The following is a 25,438-nucleotide window of genomic DNA, read 5'->3' as shown; positions in this document are numbered from 1 at the left end:
GAAATCAGGAGGGCAAAAAGGGGACATGAGATTGCTTTTGCAGATAAGGCAAAGGAGAATCCAAAGAGCTTCTACAAATACATAAAGGGCAAAAGAGTAACTAGGGAGAGAGTAGGGCCTCTTAAGGATCAACAAGGTCATCTATGTGCGGAACCACAAGAGATGGGTGAGATCCTGAATGAATATTTCACATCGGTATTTACGGTTGAGAAAGGCATGGATGTTAGGGAACTTGGGGAAATAAATAGTGATGTCTTGAGGAGTGTACATATTACAGAGAGGGAGGTGCTGGAAGTCTTAACGCGCATCAAGGTAGATAAATCTCTGGGACCTGATGAAATGATTCCCAGGACGTTATGGGAGGTTAGGGAGGAAATTGCGGGTCCCCTAGCAGAGATATTTGAATCATCCACCGCTACAGGTGAGGTGCCTGAAAATTGGAGGGTAGCAAATGTTGTGCCTTTGTTTAAGAAGGGCGGCAGGATCTACAGGCATTTGGAGAGGCAGGGACTAATTAGGAACAGTCAGCATGGTTTTGTGAGAGGAAAATCATGTCTCACGAATTTGATTGAGTTTTTTGAAGGGGTAACCAAGAAGATAGATGAGGGCTGTGCAGTAGACGTGGTCTACATGGACTTCAGCAAAGCCTTTGACAAGGTACCGCATGGTAGGTTGTTACATAAGGTTAAATCTCATGGGATCCAAGGTGAGGTAGCCAATTGGATACAAAATTGGCTTGACGACAGAAGACAGAGGGTGGTTGTCGAGGGTTGTTTTTCAAACTGGATGCCTGTGTCCAGCGGTGTGCCTCAGGGATCGGTGCTGGGTCCGCTGTTATTTGTTATTTATATTAATGATTTGGATGAGAATTTAGGAGGCATGGTTAGTAAGTTTGCAGATGACACCAAGATTGGTGGCATTGTGGACAGTGAAGAAGGTTATCTAGGATTGCAACGGGATCTTGATAAATTGGGCCAGTGGGCCGATGAATGGCAGATGGAGTTTAATTTAGATAAATGTGAGGTGATGCATTTTGGTAGATCGAATCGGGCCAGGACCTACTCCGTTAATGGTAGGGCGTTGGGGAGAGTTATAGAACAAAGAGATCTAGGAGTACAGGTTCATAGCTCCTTGAAAGTGGAGTCACAGGTGGATAGGGTGGTGAAGAAGGCATTCGGCATGCTTGGTTTCATTGGTCAGAACATTGAATACAGGGGTTGGGATGTCTTGTTGAAGTTGTACAGGGCATTGGTGAGGCCACACTTGGAGTACTGTGTACAGTTCTGGTCACCCTATTATAGAAAGGATATTATTAAACTAGAAAGAGTGCAGAAAAGATTTACTAGGATGCTACCGGGACTTGATGGTTTGACTTATAGGGAGAGGTTAGACAGACTGGGACTTTTTTCCCTGGAGAGTCGGAGGTTAAGGGGTGATCTTATAGAAGTCTATAAAATAATGAGGGGCATAGATAAGGTAGATAGTCAAAATCTTTTCCCAAAGGTAGGGGAGTCTATAACGAGGGGGCATAGATTTAAGGTGAGAGGGGAGAGATACAAAAGGGTCCAGAGGGGCAATTTTTTCACTCAAAGGGTGGTGAGTATCTGGAACGAGCTGCCAGAGGCAGTAGTAGAGGCGGGTACAATTTTGTCTTTTAAAAAGCATTTGGACAGTTACATGGGTAAGATGGGTATAGAGGGATATGGGCCAAGTGCAGGCAATTGGGACTAGCTTAGTGGTATAAACTGGGTGACATGGACATGTTGGGTCGAACGGCCTGTTTCCATGTTGTAACATCTATGATTCTATGATTCTATAATGTCCACAGAACTGGCCACTTGTCCGTGGTGGACTGCAATGTTCCGATGGCCCACGCAAGTTGGAGTTGGATTCCTCCATACTCTGTACCACTAAGTGGAGGCTCGATGGCAGGCAAACCAGCCCATCCAGAAGTTCCTGGTGTACAGCCATAATTGTTCTTCTATACTCTGGGCCCTCAATCATCATCTATGTCCTCTGCAGCAGGGCTCGGATGCGAGCTTTCCCTCTGGCAAGCTGCTTCCTGGGCCGACCGATCCCCGCCCTTCCTCCAGCTCAGTGTGTCTCCCCATACAGACCTGTCTAGCCTACCCTGTAAATTACGCAGGGTGCCAATTTCTGGGCTGGTGCCTGTAAGTGGACAGTAGAGTGATCCTTTGTCTTCCACTATGCTGCCTTCCTCTTCTTCTGCTCACCCAGGGCCCTGTACAGCTGCTGGACCTGAAGTGGGGGGAGGTACAGTTAGTGGCAAGGGTAAGCAGAGAAAGCTGAATAGCTGCTGAAAGCAGCTGCACTTTTTCATGTGGAGTGTGTAGGGGAATATGAGAGTAGGAAGGCAAAATGATGGTAAGATGAGCAAAACCCTGTGGGACGCGCCCTCCAACTTCACCAATGGCTGTGGGCCCACGATGTCCAGGACATTCCCCTTCAGTGGTGACAGGACATCAATGTAGGTTTGTTCTCCTCCTGTCCATGCCTGCTCCCGAGTATTATGTGCCAACGTTTCCTGCAAGAAAGGAGTGTGTTATTGGTAGCCTAGTGAGATGACTTGAGGATGTGCATGATATGGTTGAATAGTGTGGATGTTATCTGAAAGGTGGTAGAGATGTGGGGAAACCTGGGAGGTAATAGTTAGGAGAGTAGCAGGTGCAGAGTGTGACAGTAGTAGCTTGAGGTAGAATGAAGTATGCTGCAGTGATTGTAGGAGAGTGAAGCAGAGGAGGGAAGGCTTGAATACTGGGACTACAGCTGGTGCAGAGCTAAGGAGCAAGTAATGAGAGATCTGTTAGGATCTATCATAGCAACCCTGGTGAGGTCAGTAAACTTCTTGTGACATTGCAGCCAGGTTCTGAGTGCTATACTCCTCACATTGACCTGCTCTGCTACCTCTTGCAATTACTGCCTGGACCCTTGTTGGAACAACCTTCAGCCCCCCAGTGGGAACAACAACTCATTCCTCCCGTGGACTGCCTCCAGCAGGACCCCCAGTTCAGCATCTAAGAATCTGGGGACCCTCACAGCAGCTGTTTCTGGCATCTCTGAAGTCTCCACGGCAGATTACAATGTACAGCAGCCAAAGTGCACCTCCCCTTTAAGAGGGGCAGGCTGCCTTTAAATAGCATCAGGCACTCGTCATATTCATACCCCCTATTAGGTGAGCTGCCAGTGAACACCATGAAATGATCTGGAAACCTGCCTATTCGATGTTAATTAGGCACGTTAATTCGGAGCTTAACAAAGGACCAATTACTCCCCCAATGTTCTGAATACATAGGAGATATAAACTCATGGCAACATTGCATTGTTTCATTTTAAACAGTTGTAAGTAACCAAAATCCAGTGATTCAGTAAAACTCCAGTTCTGCAGGAAAGCTTTGCACCTTTAGTGAACATAAATGTGTAAAACTGTGCACAAACCATGATGGTGATATTTGGGATTTTTAGATGTTTTTCGCTTCAGTATTTTAGTATTTGTAAAAAAGAAAGCAGCTGACTCACAGGTCCCACTGCAGCTTCAACAGACTAATTGGACAGCTGTTATCAAGAGAATATTCTCTTCAAAAGGTGCCTCATGTTCTTTCCAGTGACATTTTAAAAGCACACTTGATTGTAGTCAAAAGCTTCAAATATTCTCGACACAAAAATAAACTAATGACAAATATTTGGTATTGACAGTTGGCAAACGTTAGACTAGTTTATTTCACATGAGGCTCACATGATTTGATCCACTTTAAACAGTCAAACAATCACCTTGCAAGCTGTGAACCAACAACTATTCCACAACACTCTGTTGCTGTCATTGACCAGTCATCTGGGTTCTTGTGAGCTATTCACTTGTACTTGTGAAAACCTACATCTTAAAAACAATTTTATCATTTAATGCTTGCAGTGGTTTGACACTGAGATAAGGAAGTGTATATGTGAATTCATAGACATACAAACAATGCATGCAGAGCAGCTGTGAAAGAAGATTTGTATATAACAAGTAGGCTGACCTATAAATCAAGAGCAAAGTCCCAAATATGGTCAGCGCCACAGGTGGGATAAAATCATATCCCACGATTCAATGTGTATTCTGTATACACCACACATTAAGTAAATAATTACAATTCAAATAAAAATTAAAATGAATTTTAAAACTTCATTGATCAAAGATATCTGTAAAATCAGTTGTCTCAATCCATAGGAGACAAAAACTCATGGCAACATTGCCATGTTTCTTTTCAAACATTTGTAAATAACCAAATATGCAGATTGAGCTCTGGTTCCAGCAGCATCATAATGAAATGCTTTTTTTTGTCAGTGCTGTCTGTTTTCAAATGTGATATCATCTCCATGCAATGTGAAAACATTTCACAGCGATGATGTGCGATATAAATATTGGTGTTACTCAAATTAGTCTACCATATTTGTTTAAGACACTGACTAAAACATAAGGTAAAGCTTTCAACTGAGTTGCAATTCTGAATTAAAGTAGCTGGTGTAAACTAATGGATTGCGAGTGAAATGGTTTGAATGGTAGCTAAGGCAAAACGCCAGAGCTGTGGTCATTCATATCAATTGTATTATCTGATGTTCTAGACTAAGCAATATTACTTCGACCTGCAAAATGTCCTGCTTGTACTTATTCCTGTCCTGACTGGTTGTTACAATGCTCAGGCCTGACAGAATTCTAAAAAGAATATTGTTAAAATTATTCTGAAATAACATTGATAAAAGCTATATTTATGTATTTCTTGCATTACCTTTGTACTGAAACAGCTTTGTGACCTGCATAAATCCTTTATCCAAAGTCTATTTGCATAATTTACACAGGTGGGTTACACTGATACACGATTTGTACATGTTTCCTAATCAAAATGCACTAGAGTACAGTACTTGAAGCATTTAGGTGTAGCCCCTAGTTTACACATTATCCAGAAAATTGCATAACAAATTACACAAACAATGCAAGTTATGACACAGTATTATACTAACCTTTTCTCATGGGAGAAGAAATTCATCTTTAGCAGGGGCTCAGAATGGGTGGTAGAGGATCAGTTGCCCATTATACACCCTGCCCATTGACTCCACTGGAAAGGAAAATCAGGCTTGGTGTATAACGGCCGGCCCATCCACTACTGCTTGCTTTGCGCCCCTGCTGAAGTTGAATTTCACCCCCCATGATATTTTAAATTTGCAGAGGAGCCTCTGGTTCTGAAACTATTATAAACATTATTAGTGATTTCAAGAAAGATGGTCAACCAAACATGCCTTATCCACACTCTCTATAATCAAACTGTTGCGCCTTGATATGGATGTTACTGAGCAAATTTTGGAAGTGCAGCCCGAGCTGGTGGTGTTTCAAGGATGCAGTAGATCCACTCTGAAAGATCTGAAGAAATGACATTCAGATGCCAGTTTGAAATGCAGCTCATCCTTATTGACATCTGGGATAGTCACGCAGAGGGAGGAGCTTTTGTCATTTGCCAGTAAATATTAGATAATATTGGAATGAAATGAAAGGATAGGGAATATGCTTGTATCTTACATAGCACTTGTCTAGAACGATCAGTAATACATCATCATGCATTTTATAAACAGTTATTAGTTATTCATAAAGTCAAATAAGACAAGAGTTGCCAAAGACATTCCATCTATTTAGCCTCTCTACTAGCCCAAGTGCAAATTCCCATTCTTTGTAAATGATCAAAATAAGACAAATTAAAAGTGCTTTGTGATAATTCTGTATAAAGTCAGAATGCAAAAATGATTTTGTAGGTGACTTGATGACCATTATCCCATGCATACAGAACTTTCTCTTTAGGATTGTAGTCAATCTGTGTGGTATAAGTGTATTCATTGATGAATGGTAACTTTGGATTTATTTCAGTGTCTGTGTGAGTATCATATGCATAAGACAATAGGCCTTCTCGTTCATTGTAAGTATCTACTGCATACAAAACACCACAAATGATGAAGCAGTTGCCATAGGAATTGCGCTTTAGGCCTGTTTTCCAAGTTGTCTCCTTTTTTGTTGAAAGATCAACAGGATCTAGTTTACTGATGACTATGATTTCATGCTGGGAGTACTCATAATAGAAGGCAGGATAAATAACCCACAGGCCACTTTCATCAACAGCAAAGTCAATGTCCGAATGTCCTCGCCATTTCCATGGTGTTGTGTCTTCATATACCACATCATGGAGAAGGGTCCAGGCTGCCACATACCGCTGCTTCATGTCATACTTAATTATATTTCTGGTAAAAGCCCTATTGTAATAGAATGACCCATTGTAAACAACATGCCCTGTTCCAATCCAGTTATAAGGAAGCTTGTACAGATTGCTCCAACGCCCTATGGAAAAATAAGATAAAAAGATTAAAGCTACTGATTAGTGAAGTCACTCAAAACCAAGTTACATCTACATTTACAAAGCAGATGCTTGCTATAAAGTGCTGGATAGAGCCAAACAGGGAGAGATTATTGTTACATGGATAAGTGGAAGCGATGTCATGTGAAGAATGCCTGTCTGATAACTTGAACTTAGAAGGTTTAGCATACAGATGTATGGACAGACTTGATTTCTTTAACCAAATGTGGGAAATGTAAAGAGGAGTTAGGTGGATGACTGAATCATAATTCCACTGGAGATCTAAGATTTCCAACAAATCAGTCTTCAGCTATTGTAACAAATACTGAAGCACTATCTTAAAATGATAGGTGACACAAAACATAGGCATCGTCAGTATGTAGACATTTCCGCTACACCTCTCTGATGATTTATAAAGCATGTTATATCTCACCTTGTTTAAAGTTTTCAAGATTCCTGAATTCTACCAGGTTGTTTCCATAGTAATAGTTTGTCACATAGATCCTGTCGTCTTTTGCTGTGGGGTCCTTCATCCAGGCACCCTCATTGCGGCCGTAACTGTGATGTTTGTCAGGAGGTTCGATCATTGACAAAGTCCCATAACATTCACCTTCTCTGACTTTAGATAAAAAGATAGTAGTATGAGTCCCAGGTACTTAACGATATAAAGGAAGTCTAACATTGTATAGTATGTTGCTGCACCCCATACCTCTGTACTACACTGCTTGCAAAATGTTTATTATTTGGTAAATGTGAAATGTTTAAATCTAAAAATGGTGACAAAACGTTTGTGCACCACACTGAAGTGACAAAATGCTGCATCATAGAACAGTTTAACGCTGATTCTGCCCACTGTACTCTCCATGTTGAGTTCCTAACCTCAGGCATATTGTTATCAGCAGGGGGCGGGCAGGAAGAGGTGCTCAGTAGATGCCAATTGCTTCTTCAAATGGAGGGAGGGAATATAAGGGTAGAGTCATCACCATTAATCTCACCACCTCTTAACAGATGGGTTAAGGGGAACATTGACTTGTTGTAGTTTGTCTTTCCGCCCCCTCAGCTGGGCGTGGTGCATTGCACAGGAAGACCAAAAAAGGAAGAAAATAAATGAATAAAACTAAAACTCCAGATAATGATTTATTAATTAAAATGGGTCAAGCTAGTTGTGATTAATAGTAAACAAAACTGAGCATTTTATGGTCAAATCTCAATATGTGAAGAATTTTGTATGGCTCGGTTTCAGTTTTTGTCTGATTACACTACTGTGAAGCGCCTTGGGACATTTTACTACGTTAAAGACACTGCATAAATGTAAGCTGTCGTTTGTCATTCATTGCGAGTGTTTTATTGACTAAGATGGTGCTTCATCAGGGGCCAGGGAAACATCTTACAAAAGATTTGTCACAACAAAATTTGTAACAAGGTTTGACTGTATTCAGATCAGCAAAAAGTTAAAACTGTTTAAAAATCACTTTATGCAACGTAAATGTACCTTTATTTGGCCCAGCTGACTGAGTGGTTGGCTCCCTGTTGATGGTGATTGTGGTAGTCTCTGTGGTAGTTGTGCTTGTAGTAGCTGTAGTGGTCGCCGTGGTGCTGTTGGTGATAGAGGATGGAGCAGCTGTTGTATTCTCCGTGCTCCTGGCAGCTACTTCAAATTCACGAGAAACCTGAGTCTTTTCTGCCGCTCTTGACTCCTGATCCTCAGAACGTGAAGTCCCTTTAGACGAATTATCTGAAAGTGGTTAAAAAAAAATCTATCTAGCTCCATTTCAAACTGTACAAAGAAAAAGTGTCACAAGCTGAATTATACAAATTTGCTGAGCATTTATTTCTTTCTCTTATTGTCAGAGTTCACAGGCGCTATTTATTTTTTTAACACAGTAAATGATTTTTCCTTAATTTATAATCCACAAGATACTGGCTGAGGTTTTCTGCTTCTACACTTGTCAGTGCGATTTTCTATCTATTAAAGTGAATGGGTACAAGATTGTGGACTGGCGAACACAGAAATGAAGACCCCAGCCAGTAACTTCAGTCAAATTCAATTTTTATTATATGTGACTCCGAGATTTTTATCTTTTGTTTTGGGGATTGTATTTCATGATTCTGTCCATTTTTATAGGAATATCATAAATCGGTGGCCTTGATTATGTTTTTTTTATTTCTGAAATGTAAAACATTGTAATAGATTTTGAATCATCCTCTGCAAATTTCTGGCTCTCTAGGGTTTATCATTGGTGTTAAGTCTCCAAGAAAGAAAATCAAATGTTTTCAAAATGAAAAGTTACATTATAACATCAAAGTTGAGCTTTACTTAAAAATTAAACAATTAGGGAATGGACAGTGCACACTGTTCTTCTGCATCCAGGACCTGGCTTTCAATCTATCTTACATCGATGGGACGAAAGCCTCTCTTTCTCTCTGTGGAAATCCTATGTGAAAATAGTTTGAACAGTTTGAATCCAATCCCTGGTGGCCATAAATCCACAGTAATAAATTGAGCATAATTCAGCATAAAATGGCTGGGCCATAGAAATCCATGGATGATGAAATGCTGAACATTCCACAGAGTCCTGTGCGCTTTTGAGATTCTACTGAAATTTATAGATCCTGATCTTTTAAATAAAAAACATCCAGATCAAAATCGGACGTAACATTGTGGGAGTTCTGTCAAATTCCATCTCCATTAGTTTTCACCCATAAAATGCAAAATTAGCTCCTTTCATTATGGGACAACAGCATTAAGTCATGGCTAACTTTACGATAATCGAAACCTGGAACAAAGGATATAGCTTGATAAAACAGATGTGTGGAACAGGGGTAGATTCAGTTTATTGCAACATGAGATACTGTACTTTGGATGTAAGATTGGGAGATAGGAATGTAGACTAAATTGGAAACCACTTTGTGGGGACTAGATGAAGAGAACGCTTTTGGGGTCCAGGTCCAAAAATCATTAAATGCTAGCTCTGAGTTGCAAAAAGCAATCAACAAGGCTCGTGGGTTGCTGGGCCTCATCACAAAGTGTAGAATATAAAAGCAAGGAATTACTACTAGAGTTGTACAGAGTCAGTCCTCATTGTTTTGAGTTTCGCGCCCCACCCTTAGGAAGGCTGTACTGGGCTTGGAGAAAGTCCAGCATCGGTTCACCCGGTGGTATAATTCTGGTGTATCTTCAGAGGGGAAATGGTTCCACTGGTATCATTGGCCTTCCCCTGAACCTGACTTATTTGCTGGGGTCAGGGTCATTTTCATTTGGTCAGTGTGCTTCCAGTGGGATTCTCACCTCTGTCGGGGAGCCCACCTTGTGGAGGGAGGAAATTGTCTCAGCAGATCTCAGCTGCCTCTGAGGCAACTGAAAAGGATCTTTTAAAGTTAACAAAAAAATCTGAATTTTGCAGATTTGGCAATTGGAATAGATTTCCCTGCAACCAATTCAACCCCCTGTAAGGCCTTTTAATATCGAAAACTCCCCATCCACTTGCCATAGCAATGCTGGACAGTAGCAAGAAACAAATGTTCTGAAACGAGTGGTCAAGGCTGCTAGGACGCAAATGATGAGACATACATACGGTGATGTATGCCCTCTGAATATGTCTGTCCATATTTGGGCAGGTGTATTCTACATCCCCTATCATTTCCAGCAGGAAATCCTGGAAGTGGCCGGAGAGCATGGGGAGCTGGCAGAGAAGCACCTAGACCGATTTCCTGCTTGTGCCCACTAGAGTTATATGGGGCCTGATGTAACTATAATGGAAAACCCTAGCCAAAGAGATGGGGAGCGTGCTGAATCAATTTGTGTGTTTCAGTAGTAGATACTTAGGAAATAAGGTTATTAAGGAATACAAATAAAGGGCAGGGAATTGGAATTAAAAAGAGCTGTTATCAGGGCAGCAGACTTGATGGGCTAAATGGACAACTTCTGTTCCTTTGTTCCAAAGACATGTCCTCTCATTTTCCCTCCCTCTTCCCATTGCTCTGATTGACTGAATAAGATTGGAGATCCACATATTGGAAACTGCAGGAGCAAATCTTGCCCAGCCACACGACAAAATTCTGTCCCAATAAACCTGCAATTTCTGGTTTCTATCAGAATAAGAAGTCAAATTAAAAGAGGGATCACAAACATTTTCCGTATAAATATTTTCTTACGTTAATCTTCCAAGTTGTATGTGAATTATTTTTGGATTTAGCATAGGGCCGACTGTGGGAGGTTAACACCAGCAGTGTGCGCTCACTGTTTAGCTTGGAAATCATAACAGAGGCACATTGTTTTGTGATGGGTGTGTCAGTTTGTTGTTTCTGTTTAGCAGACCCCAGGCATCCAACAATCTTTCAGCACACAATAAGCAAAACTGGATGACTGTTTATTTATTGTTTATTGTTTTTTTCCCCTTCTTTCAGGCAGAGCACTGGAGTGGGCATCATGCCCACTCCAGTGGGCATGGTGCCATGCATGTCAAGTGATTTAAGCTTTACAAGTAAGATGCAAGCCTCTCCTATTCCCTAGCCTCTGATATGCTCTTCTGAGCAGGAGGCAAAGACACTCACCTGAAGCCGGCAGAGTATAAGAAGAGTGGGGTCCGCTGATGTCATTGGGCCCCAACTGCAATTTTAAGTGGGACATGAGCGGGGAAGCTACCGTGACTTTCCAGCCAGGCTGAAGGTGATAAGAGGATCGGGATGTGAAAGGTAAGTATTTTACTTTTCTTTATGAGGCTAGGAGTGTTCCTCCAGGCGCTATAAGGAATGTTTAGATCTACCCTGCCGTGGACAACCTCAACTTCCCTACAGCGAAACCCTTTCCCTAAACCTACCTACTTGCATGCCGGCAGGCAGCCATGGGCCGCCCGGTTTTCTGCAGGCTGGCGGTCGCTTCCTGCCCATTCCGGGCTGTTGGCATGGTAATGAGAATTGTGGTTAAAATTGCCGTGGTCTCATCGTGCTACCGGGCAGGCAGGAAATTAACTCGCCAGCTCAGTTTCCTGCCAGAAACCCACTGGGAGTTAAAATCCACCCCTAAATGCTGCATCTGGATGCTTCAAACCTCCCCCGCCCCCTTTTATGCTTCAACTCCCTCCCCAATTAATTCTAACTTGATTGCACACTACTATGGGACATTTAGAGGCTTGTCACTGCCTGAACTGCCAAGAAAATTTGTATTGTAAGAGTTTCTTTTTCATGCACCCTCTTTTGTTCAGCTCTTTCTGTTTTACATTTTGTTACATTAGCAGACAAGTTGGTTACTTCCATTTCTCATGAACATTACGTACTGATAGGAGAAACAATAATCAAAAAAGCATAGTGAAAATATTTTCTTAAAAGTGTCAACAAAAATTACCAATAGTAAAAGATTTACTGTAATACTGGAAAATAAAATAAAGGCTAAAAATCCTTTCAGAACTCCGTTACCCATGGAGCTTCCTAGTGGGGATGAGTGAAGGGAGGAAGATACCATCCTAAGTGGACGGAAGAATATGCTGGGCTTCATTTCATACATTTTAATATTTAGATGAAGTTAGGCCAGTCCGAAAAGGTCACCAGAGGATGAAGCTCAATAATAAAGTGCCACAGATGGGGTATATGAATCTGAGACAGATCTTCTGGTCTGCTGTGCTACTGCGCCCTGGCTATAGTGACTGGAACATCCACCTGCTCAATTTTATATCCTCCTGCTCTGCTAGGTCCCCTGATTTATAAAGTAGCAAGCGAATTAAAAGGATAACCCATTTTACATTCATTTGAGAGGTGATGATGATGCAGAAATGCTCCTGCTTTCTTCAAAGGATTAAGTCAAAGTAAGAAAACACTGAGTTAAAAGTTGCAGTCTGATGACTTTAATAATTGGATTAGTCTTTTGTAATTAAGTAGTAGCATGAGCCTGAGCTGGGTTTAAGGTTCATCGGTTTTTGTAAAGAACTCCAGATTGACGTGTTCTAAGAGGCTATATTTTTGTGATGTACACAAACCAGCTATAAGTGCCTCTGCATACTAAGCTCACTGGACCGTGGGGAATGATCATATAATTTGCCATTACTTTGTCCACCTGCTGTTTAAAAAATGGATCAGTGGTTACTGCAGTTCCACATAAGCGACTTGGAATAATCAAACATATTAAAAAAAGAAAGGAAAAGGCCAACTAGGTTAAATTTAGTTATTTGTTTATAACAATGTATTTGAGAGATGAATTTGTTAAAACTGTGAACTGTGCTGTATGAACTGAGCATTTAGATTACACGTTAATAAAAAAATTAATGACACAGAGCAATATACTAAAAGTAAAGAGAGTTCAGAGGTAGGTTCAGAAGAATTTAACAAAGAAAACACACTGAAAAAAGGGGAAAAGGAAAGTGTGTGTTCCCTTTATGACTTACGATAATTTTTAAATAGTTATAATTTTAGAGATACTGACAAGAAGAGATAACTATAGGATAATAGATATACTGTTTATCTTTTGGGAATGGTTTTACTCTATTCTTCCCTTTTTAGATTTTGCTGGGCAGGTGTCAAAGTTTACATCAATGCCCAAGATACTGCATGTTGTTGATGTGTAAAGAAGGTGTTATGATTGTAACATAATCATGAGTAAGATAATGAAGAATTGATGACACATGAATAAATATGCATTTAAACAGAATAATCAAGCTTTTTTTTAGAAAGTAATTGTTATTCCAATTTAACTGGGTACCTCAGTTACTATTTATGGAATAGTACACATTGAAGGAAAAATTCCATAGTCCGTAAAATGTTTTTCTTGCAGCAGCTTAGAAAGATAAGATTATAAACTGATAAAGATCAAGAACTATTTTTATATTTTCATCTCTCACATTGTTAACTTAATACTAGCTGTGTCACTCTAAACTGATAATCCTTGTGAAATGATGGCCCTTTAGTTCATAAGTAATAAGTATTTGGAACAAGCAACAACATAGTTTAAATGGATGAAAGCTTCAATGAGCATAGCACCAAAAATAATCTTTGCTTATTCTTTTAATACCTGCAATATCAAGCCTGGTACAAAATTACTCAAGTTGTTCCATCTGGAGCAACTCATACCCCAGACTCAGTCAGTGAGAATCACAGATTGGTTATAGCACGGAAGGAGGCCATTTGGTCCGTCGAGTCTGTGCTGGCTCTCTGCAAGAGCAATCCAGCTTGTCCCACTCACCTGCCCTTTCCCCGTAACCCTGCAATTTTTTTCCCTTCAAGTACTTATCCAATTCTCTTTTGAAAGCCACGATTGAATCTGCTTCCACCACCCCCTCAGGCAGTGCATTCCAGATCATAATCACTCGCTATGTAAAAAAGTTTTCCCTCATGTCGCCTTTGGTTCTTTTGCCAATCACCTTAAATCTATGTCCTCTGGTTCTTGACCCTTCCGCCAATGGGAACAGTTTCTCTCTATCTACTCTGTCTACACCTTTCATGATTTTGAATACCTCTATCAAATCTCCTCTCAACCTTCTCTGCTCTAAGGAGAACAACCCTAGCTTCCCCAGTCTATCCACCTGGAGAAATGTACGTAGCAGAACTTAGGAAATAACAGTGATTGAGGCTATCCTACAGAAACAGATTTGCACTTAACAAAAGATATTGTGCTCTGCAACATTGAGTTGGGACAACTTATAAAGTGAGAGTAATTTCAAGCATCAAAATTTAATTTAATGCAATCATAATATGGATTACATTTTCCTGGGACTAATAATGTCACCACATTATTGTTACAGAAAGCAATGCCTATAACTTTTTTTGGCACAAAAGTTAGTCAAATATTTGGACTTTTTTGGAAAGACATGTTTCTCGGTAACTGTATCAACTAATCAAAATCTCAGGTTCACTATGGAGTTTTGTAACAATGGGAACTCATTCATTTCTGGTTCTGAAAAATTTTAGTTGAATGTTGCTGTATATATACAGGTGCAAGTAATCAGTTCTCTCTCCTGAATGACTATCCCTTCTCTGAGAGGGAAGACCAAATCTGAGCTATTTAATTAGTTTCACATGTCAAGAAAATCCTCAACACACTCTTAAAGATTTAACTCCAGTGGGTATTGTCACTTACACAGAAACTAAAATCAAACAAAATTTTTTAGCATGACCTGAATTTTTAAAATTGCATCTGTTGCCAAAAATATTGGATCAATGATAAGTCAATGGATTATTTTTAATGTTTTCTTGAAAGAACTTTTCAGCTGATATCAATGGTGGAATTTTTGTTACCTATTTACAGTTAACTCAACAGAAGTAGCACATGGCAATCCATTGATTTTCATCACCACTTCCTCATATGTCACGTAATGACTATAAAAAAGCTGAACAAGTTGGGTTTCGATTAAAGATTTTATTTTGTTACTGTTTAGCTTCCAGTACATGTAATCAATAGTCATACAGCAACAAAAATATTTACAGAGCAGTAAAACATTTAAACAGAAGCTCCATCTGTGTTGCTGGTTGTGTTATATGATATCCCTGTAAAAATCCAGGGCCTTTTGATGTTGAATTGTGAACAGAAACAAGTTGATAAGGTAGGAATAAATGGTTTGAAGGGTTTACCACCAAAGATTACAAAGTAGAAAAATAGCTTGTTACATTCCCGGTGTTTCCTTCCCTTTGAGGATTCCCATATTTTACATGTGTATGACTTCAAATATAGAGTACATGAGAAAAATGGAATCTGTAGAAATTCAGCTCAGTTGCTTCTTTGCACCTTCCCACCTGATCCACACCCTGTTCCTCCAACACCATTTCTCTCCACTCCCAACTGATCAGCTCCATGTTTCTTTCCTGTCTGACCGGTCTGTTTGTTCTTTCCCAGTCCCACTTAACCTGGCCCGCTCTGCTATCTGATCTGTTATTTCTATTCTCACTATAACGAGCAGCCTGATTTCAAACTACAAGGGAGATTGGGAGCAACAATTCTGGTGTACTCACCATGAAAGTGGATGGAGAAAGCGGAATAGATATGTGAAATGAACTTCCATCATGTGTAATTCTCTTTATTTTACTTGTTCTCAGGATGTGATTGATGGTGCCAAGGCCACATTTATTGGCCATTCCTAATTTTCCTGAGAAGGTGGTGGGCCTTCTTCTTGAACCACTGCAGTCCTTGTGGTGATGGTTCTCCCACAATGATATCAGGTAGGGAATTCCAGGTTATTAACTCAGTGACAATGAAAGAATGGCAGTTTATCTTTAAGTCAGGATGGTGTGTGACTTGGAGGGGAACTTGAAGGTGGTGGTGTTCCCCCAACATTGCTGTTCTTGTCCTTCTTGGTGACAGAGATCGCAGGGGAGGGGGGTACTATCATAGTGAACTTGGTGATTTGGTGCAGTGCATCCTGTGGCTCGTACATACTGCATCCGCAGTGTGTTGGTGTTGGAGGGGTTGGATATTGAGTCCAGTGGCAGGGTGCTAATGAAGCGAATTTCTCTCCTGGATGATGACATTGCGAATGCATCCATCCAGGCGAGTGGAGAGTATTCTATCATACTCTTGCCTTGTAAATGGTGGAGAGGCTTTGTGGGATCAAGAGGTGAGCCACTCATTACAGAGTACCCAGCCTCAGCCCTGCTCTTGTAGCTTTGGTGTAGCTGGTTAAGCTTCCGGTTAATGGTGGTTCCCATGATGCTGACGGAGGGGGACTCAGCGATGGTGATGTGGTTGAAGGTCAGGTGGAGATACCTGGGATTGTTCTTGTTTGGCACATATGTGATGCATATGTTACCTGCCACTTATCAGCAGATGCTTGGGTGTTGTCCAAGTCCTTCTGAAGGCTGACATGGGCTATTTCAATATCAGAGGAGTTGTGAATGAAGCCAAACACAGTAGAATCATCAGGGATCAGCCCTACTCCTGACTTTATGATGGAGGATTGGTCACTGATGTAGCAACTCAAGTTGGTTGGGCCAAGGAAACTACCCCAAGGAACATCTGCAACAATGACATGGGGCTGCAATGATTGACCTCCAGCAATCAAAACTATCATCCTTTGTAATATGTATAACTCCAGCTACTGGAGGATTTTCTCTTTGACCTCCATTGATTAGTTTTCCTCGTGCTCCTTGGTTCCATACTCAGTCAAATCTGCATTGATGTCAGGGCAGCTATGCTTATCTCTTTCCTAGCATTCAACTCTTGCGTTCATGTATGGATTAAGGCTGTGATGAGGTCTGGAGCTGAATGGTTCTGGCGGAATGTAAAATGAACTTCAATGAGCAGGTTATTGATGAGTAGATGTCACTTGATTGCTCTATTGATTCTTTACATCATTTTACTGATGTTTGGGAGGACACTGATGGGCAATAAGTGGCTGGGTTAGATGTAATGGCCTGCATTTTTTTCTGCTATTCTGCCCCAAATCAGTGAAAAGGGCAGGAAGTGAACAATCCAGCTGCAGCACCACTGGGATAGCTCTGCCTTGCAGTGGTAGGCTCCCGCTTGATGGCGGAGACCTCACGGGAAGATCACGCTGCATTCTTAACGACCCCTGACCCAGGAAAATTGGTCCGGGTCATGGCGGGGTTGGACTGGTGGGTGGAAATCCTGCCCCAACCCACCTCTGATGCAAATAGGAAAATCCAGGCCAGATAGGACATATCTGAGCAATATTCCACAATACTGGATAGATGCCAATGTCATAGCTGTACTGGAACAGCTTAGGTGACAGAAGTAAAGAAGGAATCAGCAGAAAGAAAGAAAACAGAACAGCAGAAAGAATCAAAGAACAGAACAGGAAGAAAGCACAAGAACAGAAGAAAAAGCCAAAAGAAAAGTAGCAAAGAAAAATGGTGTTTGGAATAGAGAAGCACTGAGACAAGGTATAGTTAGTTATAATATATTCGTGCATTTTAAAAGGTTGCTGAAGGAACATGAGTCAGAACATGAAGAGAAATACTGAAACATTTTCATTGTCACTGCGTACTTTTTTCTGGGAGCATCAACACTGGGGGATACAGGAAATATTCAGGAAAATACATTGGAAATGAAACAAACTAAAATACAGGAAAAAACTATGATAGACAGGAATAGTCTGATCAGGATATGAGAGTGCTGCCGGTTATAGTTTGAGTAGTATGTGAAGGTTTGGTGTGGAAACAGGATGCACACTGGAATACTGTTAACAGCTTGAATTGGTTGAAGCTTTTGCCTTTTATTGCCGCCCCCCTCCCCCCCACACCCTGATTTTTGTGCTGTTCCCCACAAAGCTTGTTACCTCTTTAGAAAGCCCTTCAAGTAATGGACTCACCAGCTTTAATCAGGAAGCACACCTGTTGTAGGTGAGATTGTAGTTTTTTCCCTTTGCTTCCATTTTTGTAACGAGTCTAACCTGGCCTCATTTAGTGCCAAAACCTGTCCTGGCTATGATAGGCAGAATGGAGGAACAGCACAAATGCTTTAAACTTGCAAAACATGGTTGAACAGTCACTATAATTACTGAGTAGAAGACAGGAACATGAGGTTTCATCCTCAATGAAGACTCATAGGCATAAAGAATTCTTACGCTATTATCTTACAGTAAACCTTAGCTTTTCAGTACAATTTCAAAGTGACTTGTAGAAATATTTCAGTTTCTGATACAACTGCAAAGGTTTGTTCTGTAAAATCACAATTTTAACTGTGTTCAAAGAGAATTATTATAATGTAAACAATGCAATCATTGTATGGTCCAAAAAATACTGGGAGACAAAACTACTTGACAATGGGATGAAAAAACCAAAACATTATCAGAGAATATTCTAGATAAAGCTCCATAACCTTACCATAAAATTTACTGTTTAGAAGTTTAACTCTGCCTCACCAAACATTTCATGCAGCCATCTACCCAATAAATTAATATGTGAACTCTTCTTGCCTGAAGCTTTTCTTACCATTGGAAATAAAAATGGGAGAGATGTAAAACGGGCTGCTGATTCGCTATCACCCATTTTACACTATCACATAAAGTCAAAATCTACTCCTCTGTGCAAATGGGAAACTTCAGCAGAGACTGTGGTGGAAGAACAGAACCTTCCACACTTTCTGGATATGCCCAAAGACCCAGCCCCACTGGCAAAATATTCTGCATGGAATCTCAAAGATCACCAATCAAGTCAGGCCCACTGTATTATCTTCTGGCCCTTTCCATAGCAATTCCTCTGGACCGAGTCAAGGGCAAGCTTCTGAGTATCCTTTTAACCACAACCCAGTGGTGCATGCACTGAGGTGGTGAGAGATGAAGCCCCCTCCCCCAAATCTGATTGTGAGTCGAAGCCCCAGCAATAAAAAATATTACCAGCTTCCCTTATAAGGCATTATGAAAGGCTCACTCCCAACATTCAATATTTCTGTTTCCTGTATACTGAACCACATATACTGTACAATGTATGAATGTATGACTGTATTAAATTTAAGAGTTGCAATAAAAGTAGATTGAAGTAAGATAAAATAATTTTTAGTGATCCCAGAAATGAGATTAGCTCTCAGTACATTCATTATGTTAATTTATGGGACATTTGTTCATTTTTCCAAGTATTTTTAGTAGTACTTATTATTCATTATCCAATTGGATCTGAATTAATAGGAAGTAAATTAATATTTTATGTCCAGTCACAAAACAAAACCAAACTCACTTCCGACGGGCTGCATCACTTAAACCATCCACAGAATATCCTCCATAGTACTTTCTTTTAATTTAATTACTCTAATTACTTTTCTGTTCTCACTGTTTTAGGTTAGCTGGGTCATAACAGCAGTTTTTCCCTGCTGAGAACCAGCAGTGAATGATCTCACTGCAGAACAGTATTTACTATTGTCAGGTGCCCTGTTCTCTTTTAAGTATCCCACTGATGTAATAGGAACTGAACTTAACCCAAGAACAATATCAATTTGCACTATTTACTTCCCAATTGCTAGGAGGGAAAAAGATATGGAAACCTAGGTATCCTAACTAAGTAAGCGTATAATATTCTAATCAAAGAAATAAAACAGCAGTTAAATACAATATTCACCATTATTAAATGGAGAGAAAAGCAGTAATACCATGAAAAGAGTGACTTTACCATTGGTGTTTTAGTTCTCCTTTAAATGTCTAATTTTAACTCCACTGTATAATTCAGGAATGGTATCTAAAAATTCTGTTGATATGTTGTTAGAGTGTGTAATACTTTGTCAAATATACAATATAATTTGTAAACTGCAAAACTTTGTGTTGTGTAATGACAATCCTTTGTGTGATGCCAAAATTCAAATACTGCAAAAATTAGCCTGTATAATGTCAGCTTAGGTCTAGCATAAAAATTTTGTAGCAATTTCATTAGTCTTATTGGCGACTATTATTTGGCCAATTCTACATCTGTGCTAGTAATGTGTGAAGTGTGTGGTCAGGGAAACAAGATGCCATTGCACTGTTTCATGAGTGCAGCTGATTGTAAGAGCATGTTGTGTATGTACCTGCATCTCTATCCAGCTGGCAACTTAAACATGACAGAAAGTAGACACTGGGGACTGAGTTAGAATCCAGCAATTCCATAGGAAGGTTCAAATGCCATAACTCATGAGAGTAGTTTATGAACAGCTCAACCTTCAAATTGAATTACTACCTTTAACTCCCTTCCTGCTATTTTTGATTTGGTATAATACCATTGTATGTGCTGATGTCTCAATGGCTTCTACTTTTACTTTAGGAATGGAAACCACCTGTCCACAGGGATGGCCTGAAATCTAGCCCAAAGCTAGTTAAGTGTAGATTATTACTGTAATATTCAAGATCATTCTTATGGAGCAAGAATAAAGTCAGTTCAGGAAGAAGCACTTTTCCTTTATGTCTTTGATTTTCAAGAGTAAACACAAGCTCTTTTTGATTAAAAAAAAGGCTTCCTGTGATGGCCCCAGAATTCTTGTTAAAAGGCTGCATCCTTTTTAGCACTTAATGCCAGACCCATTTATTAAGAGGAGCAAAGACTAAAATAATTCTTTCCCATATTTACGTTATATGGATGGACTTAAAATTCTTGTTAAACTAATTAAATTACAATAAATTGGCATGAAGGTGAACACTTGAACCACTTGAGTAATCAAAAGCTTTTGAAGCCTAAACATTAAAAAATCATTCTCTGGATGTTTTGTGTCACCGGAAAGGCCAGTATTTATTGCCTATGCCTAATTGCCCAGAGAAGGTGTATTGGGCCTTCTTATTCAACCGTTGCATTCCATGTGGTGAAGGGACTCCCACAGTGCTGTTATGTAGGGGGCAGTTCCAGGATTTTGACCCAGCGACGATGAAGGAACGGCAATATATATCCAAGTCAGAATGGAATGGAACTTGGAGGGGAACTTAGGGTTGATGGTGTTCCCACACACCCTTTAGCCTTGTCCTTCTGGGTAGTGGAGGTCGTGGCTTTGGGAGGTGCTGCCGAAGAAACTTTGGCGAGTTGCTTCAGTGCATCCTGTAGATAGTACACTCTGCAGCCTCGTTACACTGGTGGTGGATATTTAGATTAGTGCATGAGGTGCCCATCAAACAGATTGCTTTGGCCTGGTTGGTTTCGAGCTTCCCGAGTGTTGTTGCAGCTGCACCCATCTATGCAAGTAGAGAGTATTCCATCACACTCCTGACTTATAGGTGATGGAGAGGCTTTAGGGAGTCAAGAGGTGAGCCACTCGCTGCAGAATACCCAGCCTCTGTCCTCTCTGGTAGCCACGGCATTAATGTGGCTGGTCCAGTTGAGTTTCTGGTCAATGGTGACCCCCTGGGATGTTGATGGTAGGGGACTCGGCAATGGTAATGCCACTGGTTGTCAAGAGAAGGTGGTTAGGCTCTCTCTTGTTGGAGATGGTCATTGCCTGGCACTTGTGTGGCACGAATGTTACTTGCCACTTATCAGCGCAAGCATGTATATTGTCCACATCTTGCTGTAAGCGGGCATGGACTGCTTCAATATCTAAGGAATTGCAAATGGACCTGAACACCGTGCAATTATCGGCAAATAGCCCCACTACTGACTTTATGACGCAGGGAAGTTCATTGATGAAGCAGCTGAAAATAGTTGTGCGTCGGATGCTGCCCTGAGGAACTCCTGCAGCGATGTCCTGGGGCTGAGATAATTGGCCTTCAACAACCACAACCATCTTCCTTTGGAGCAGATATGACTCCAGTCGCTGGAGAGTTTTCCTCCTAATCTCCATTGACTTTTGTTTTACTATGGCTCTTATTTTAATTTAGCAGAACCATAACAAGTGCCAGAATATTGATACCATATTATAAAATCCGCAACATGCTCGAAAGCTGACTATGGACCGCTACTGAAATGTTAGTAACCCATTTACACCTGAAAATGGATTGTGAAGGGTACATTACTCAACACTGCAGCAGGAAACACAATTAAATCAGTTCCCTAATCAATAGGATAAAGAGTATTTTTTTGGGTTTTGCAAAAAATCAAAACCTGTTGTGGTCTTTCTGCCAATACAAAAGCTACTCTAGATCACTAGGGAGCATCTTTCATTACAGAACAATAGAGAAAACAGCTGTATACTCAGAATTAGACCACCCAGGAATCTGATTCAAGTCCTCTGTGTGACCACACAGATAACCATTAGACCGCATGGAAATGCTCACCACCACTAGAAGAGCAAAAGTTAGTAATACATGGTAATGAAATACTTTGAAATGCAGTCACTGTTGCAATGTAGGCAAACATCGTGGCCATTTTGAGCACAGCAAGATCCCTCAAATAGAAATGAGATGAGTGACTACTGAATCTGATTTTGGTAATGTTATTTGAGGGAGGAATGTGGTAGACCCAGGAGAACTCCCTGTTCTACTTTGAAATAGTGCCATTGGATCTTTAAGATCCCCCTGAACAGGCTGATAGGCTCTTATCTTAACATCTTATTTGAAAGATGGTCCCTCTACCAATATATCACTCCCTCAGCACTGGACTGGAATTGCAGCTTTTAATATGTGCTCAAGTGCTGTTGAACGAGCATCTTGACTTCAACCTTGTACCTTTCGGTTCAAATAATAGTAACCAATGGTAAATTCATATAAGTGGGTCATAATGGATCACCATGGCATCTACATATAGTCGAAGAAGGATCCCACACAGTGTCTAATTCTCCCATTATAGAATCCAGCTTCTAGTGTTTTTGCCTCTACCATCAGACCCAGTAGAATCCAAAAAATCATCATTCTTTGAGTAGGAACGTTCTTCCGACTATCTGTTTTAAATTTGCTTTTCACTAATTTCATTTTATGTCACTGATCTTACTTTGGGGTAATCTGAAGTAATATTCTGGGGTAGAGTTTCCGCTTTGGGCACAATCGGGAAATTGCGCCCAAAATGCACTTGAAATTGTGCTGGTCAGGTTACAGTTCAAGTTTCCGATAAAATTTATTTGCATAATCACAAATGTAAAATCTTCCATGAACCAGCGCACTCGGGCAGCGTAATAGAACGTAATTGGTTTTTTTTCTTTCCCATGAAAGAGTATTCCTTAATATATTTAAGAGTGGTAACCTGGTACAGTTTTATTAATACAGCTGAAAATGGGTTTATCACCAAAAATAAGCATTTTTAATAAGAGTGTCCAGTCCTCCACCTGTGAGTCACCCGATTTAAAGTCACTGAAAATGACTTTAAAAAAACTACACTGAACCATTTACTAGTTTCATTGGTGTACATTAGTCAGTTTCTTAGAAAATTAGAACATTTTTGAAAAAACTTTTAAAATGTGCCTACTAGTGCCTGTGCACCTTAGAAAATGAGTGCAATTTGAAGAGACTTCCCAACCCAGTGCAATCGGCAGAAACTCACAATGTTGACCTGGGGGTGTGGCCAGTTTTGTGGGTGGGGCCTGATCCAGGCAAATTGAACCTTAAAACCAGCATAAAAGACTGCAGAAAACTCTAAAGTATCTGGTTTTGGGCGTAACTCATGTTTAAAATTCCCCGATCTTTTCTGCTGGTTCGCCCGATTGCACTGCAATCTGGGCGCAAAACTAGCAGAAACAAGCTGAAATTCTACCCCTCTGAGTTTACTTTATACCAATTAATATTTATATGCCTTAGTGAGGTCCTCTCTTAACTGCCTCATTTCTACATTACTGAGCTTAAGCTTCTCTGGGCCTCACTGCCTTTACTATTGGGATCAGTGTCATTGCTCTTCTCTGCACCCTTTTCAATGCTTGTATACATTATTGTGAAGTGGTGACCAGAATCGAACACAGTACTCCAAGTAGAATCAGATCAGTGTTTTGTAAAAGCCCTAGAATTTTGTACTGTACTGTAGAGGAGTCCAAGTATTTGTCTGTGTGGGCTGAACAAATGTATACTATGGACCATATATAAAGTTTCAATTCATTTTCCCATTAATGTACACATATCTCAAATTGCTAAGAATAACAAAACTCAATGTTATGATTAAGGATTTATTCACCAATGTAGCACCAAAGCTAAAAACAGCCCTTTCCAGACCTGTAGGCCGGCTAAGTTCAAACAAGACAAACATAAAAAATAAAAAAGTGCAAATACAACTGAGTTACTTCAGCTTCGAGGACCAGATTACCAGGGCACAGGGTGGAAACCTGTGCTCTATTATTCTGGTTATACAGGACAGGCAGGCTTGAATTTATCTACCGCACCTGACATGCATCAAGACATGTAAAAAATGTTTCACACAATGAATTACTTTTTGAAGTGCAGCAACATGCTGTACATCACAGCATTCTATCCACTTTTTGAAGTCTTTTCATACATTGTCTAGACACTGAATGACTCTAATACTCCCAGTTCCCCATCTAAGTCTCCCCATACCAATTAACCCCTCCCCCCATTGCATACTTATACACATTTTCCCGAAGCGCTCTACATTTAAAAGGGTTTGCAATCTGCCTCATTCTCACATCCTGGTGATGGTTTAAGCTGGATGTCTCTACCTGCAATATTTTGTGACATCAAGACTAAAAGCTGACTGACTGTAACACGGTCTAGGAGTGCAGGTGAGTTCAGTCAGTGGCAGGACTGGCAGCACAGTCACAGAGCCAGAACCCATACTAAACGGGCATCCTGCAGTGACTCCAGTCCATGACCATGCTGAATGAGGCAGAAGCAGCCTGTAAGTTGACAGCTGCCCAAAACGCCTAGCTGCCCAGTGGCCATGCTCATTGACTGATTCATTGACACTAGCCAGCGCTACTAGCAGTCCCACTCCTCAACTTATATGTGCAGCGGTAGCTGGGCCTCTTGTTAACCGTAAGCTGAGAAGGAAAACCCTGGATGCCAAGCTTGATGCAGGTGGGACATGTCTCCTTGTTACATCGTCTGTCTTGAACATACACCCTATTACCTCCCCGTCCGCCACTAATGTGGTGAGTGAAGGGATGTCTTGTTATTACACAGTGATAACTGAATTCTTTGGGAAAACCAGTTCTTTTTGTTACTGAGTAATCTAGGTGCATTGAGAAAAAGCAGTAAGTTTGCACTGCTAGCATGTAAGAGCATCTGTAAACTATTTTCCATCCACATATTGCTTCAATGAATACCACATTGTTGGGTTTAATAAATCCTCTTATCTGCTGCAAGCAAAATCGTACTCAGCTTAAAACATTTCTGCTTCAGAAAGTTAATGGAATGTATATTGAATTTGTTCTGCTGTTCAGATTACTTAAAGTGATTCGCTAGTCGAAGCTTTATGAAGTTTGACACATCTATTTCATTTGTATTATGAAACAGACATTTATTCTTTACAACAGATATCCTTATTTTGGGGAGGGGTGGATGCTTTACAATGGACCATGTAATGTATAACATAGATATTTACTAATCTTCAACTGTGGTCTGGTATGTAAAGAAATTAAAGTCAAAAATCCTGTTTTTGTGATTGTGTATCAGTTGATACAAAGGACCATCAGGCACATTTGAAAGCGAGAAAGACTCAAGTTTAGACAGGCTAATGACTCTTCCGTGACATATTTTCAAGTTAAAAAACTTGAATATGAAAACAGGAAGGTCATCACCATAGCTGCTAGGTGCACAGATGCTTCAACAATAGCCAAAAAATAATAA

General features: G+C 40.4%; 1 protein-coding gene across 1 annotated transcript in view; it reads right to left on the bottom strand.

The window, feature by feature from the left end:
- Positions 1–3,700: 3,700 nt before the first annotated feature.
- LOC137300558 (olfactomedin-like protein 2A) overlaps positions 3,701–25,438 on the bottom strand; it is a 56,128-nt gene continuing 34,390 nt past the window's right edge. The window contains exons 6-8 of the mRNA XM_067969705.1: positions 7,885–8,127; positions 6,826–7,011; positions 3,701–6,376 (exon numbers count right to left, since the gene is read on the bottom strand). Of these exons, the coding sequence (XP_067825806.1) occupies positions 5,775–6,376; positions 6,826–7,011; positions 7,885–8,127 (1,031 nt within the window). The 3' untranslated portion in view covers positions 3,701–5,774. The remainder of the gene's footprint in view (positions 6,377–6,825; positions 7,012–7,884; positions 8,128–25,438) is intronic.

This window comes from Heptranchias perlo, chromosome 31 (assembly GCF_035084215.1).
Source record: "Heptranchias perlo isolate sHepPer1 chromosome 31, sHepPer1.hap1, whole genome shotgun sequence".
In the NCBI taxonomy this organism is placed as follows: domain Eukaryota; kingdom Metazoa; phylum Chordata; class Chondrichthyes; order Hexanchiformes; family Hexanchidae; genus Heptranchias; species Heptranchias perlo.
This window is presented reverse-complemented; position numbering and strand designations above follow the sequence as displayed.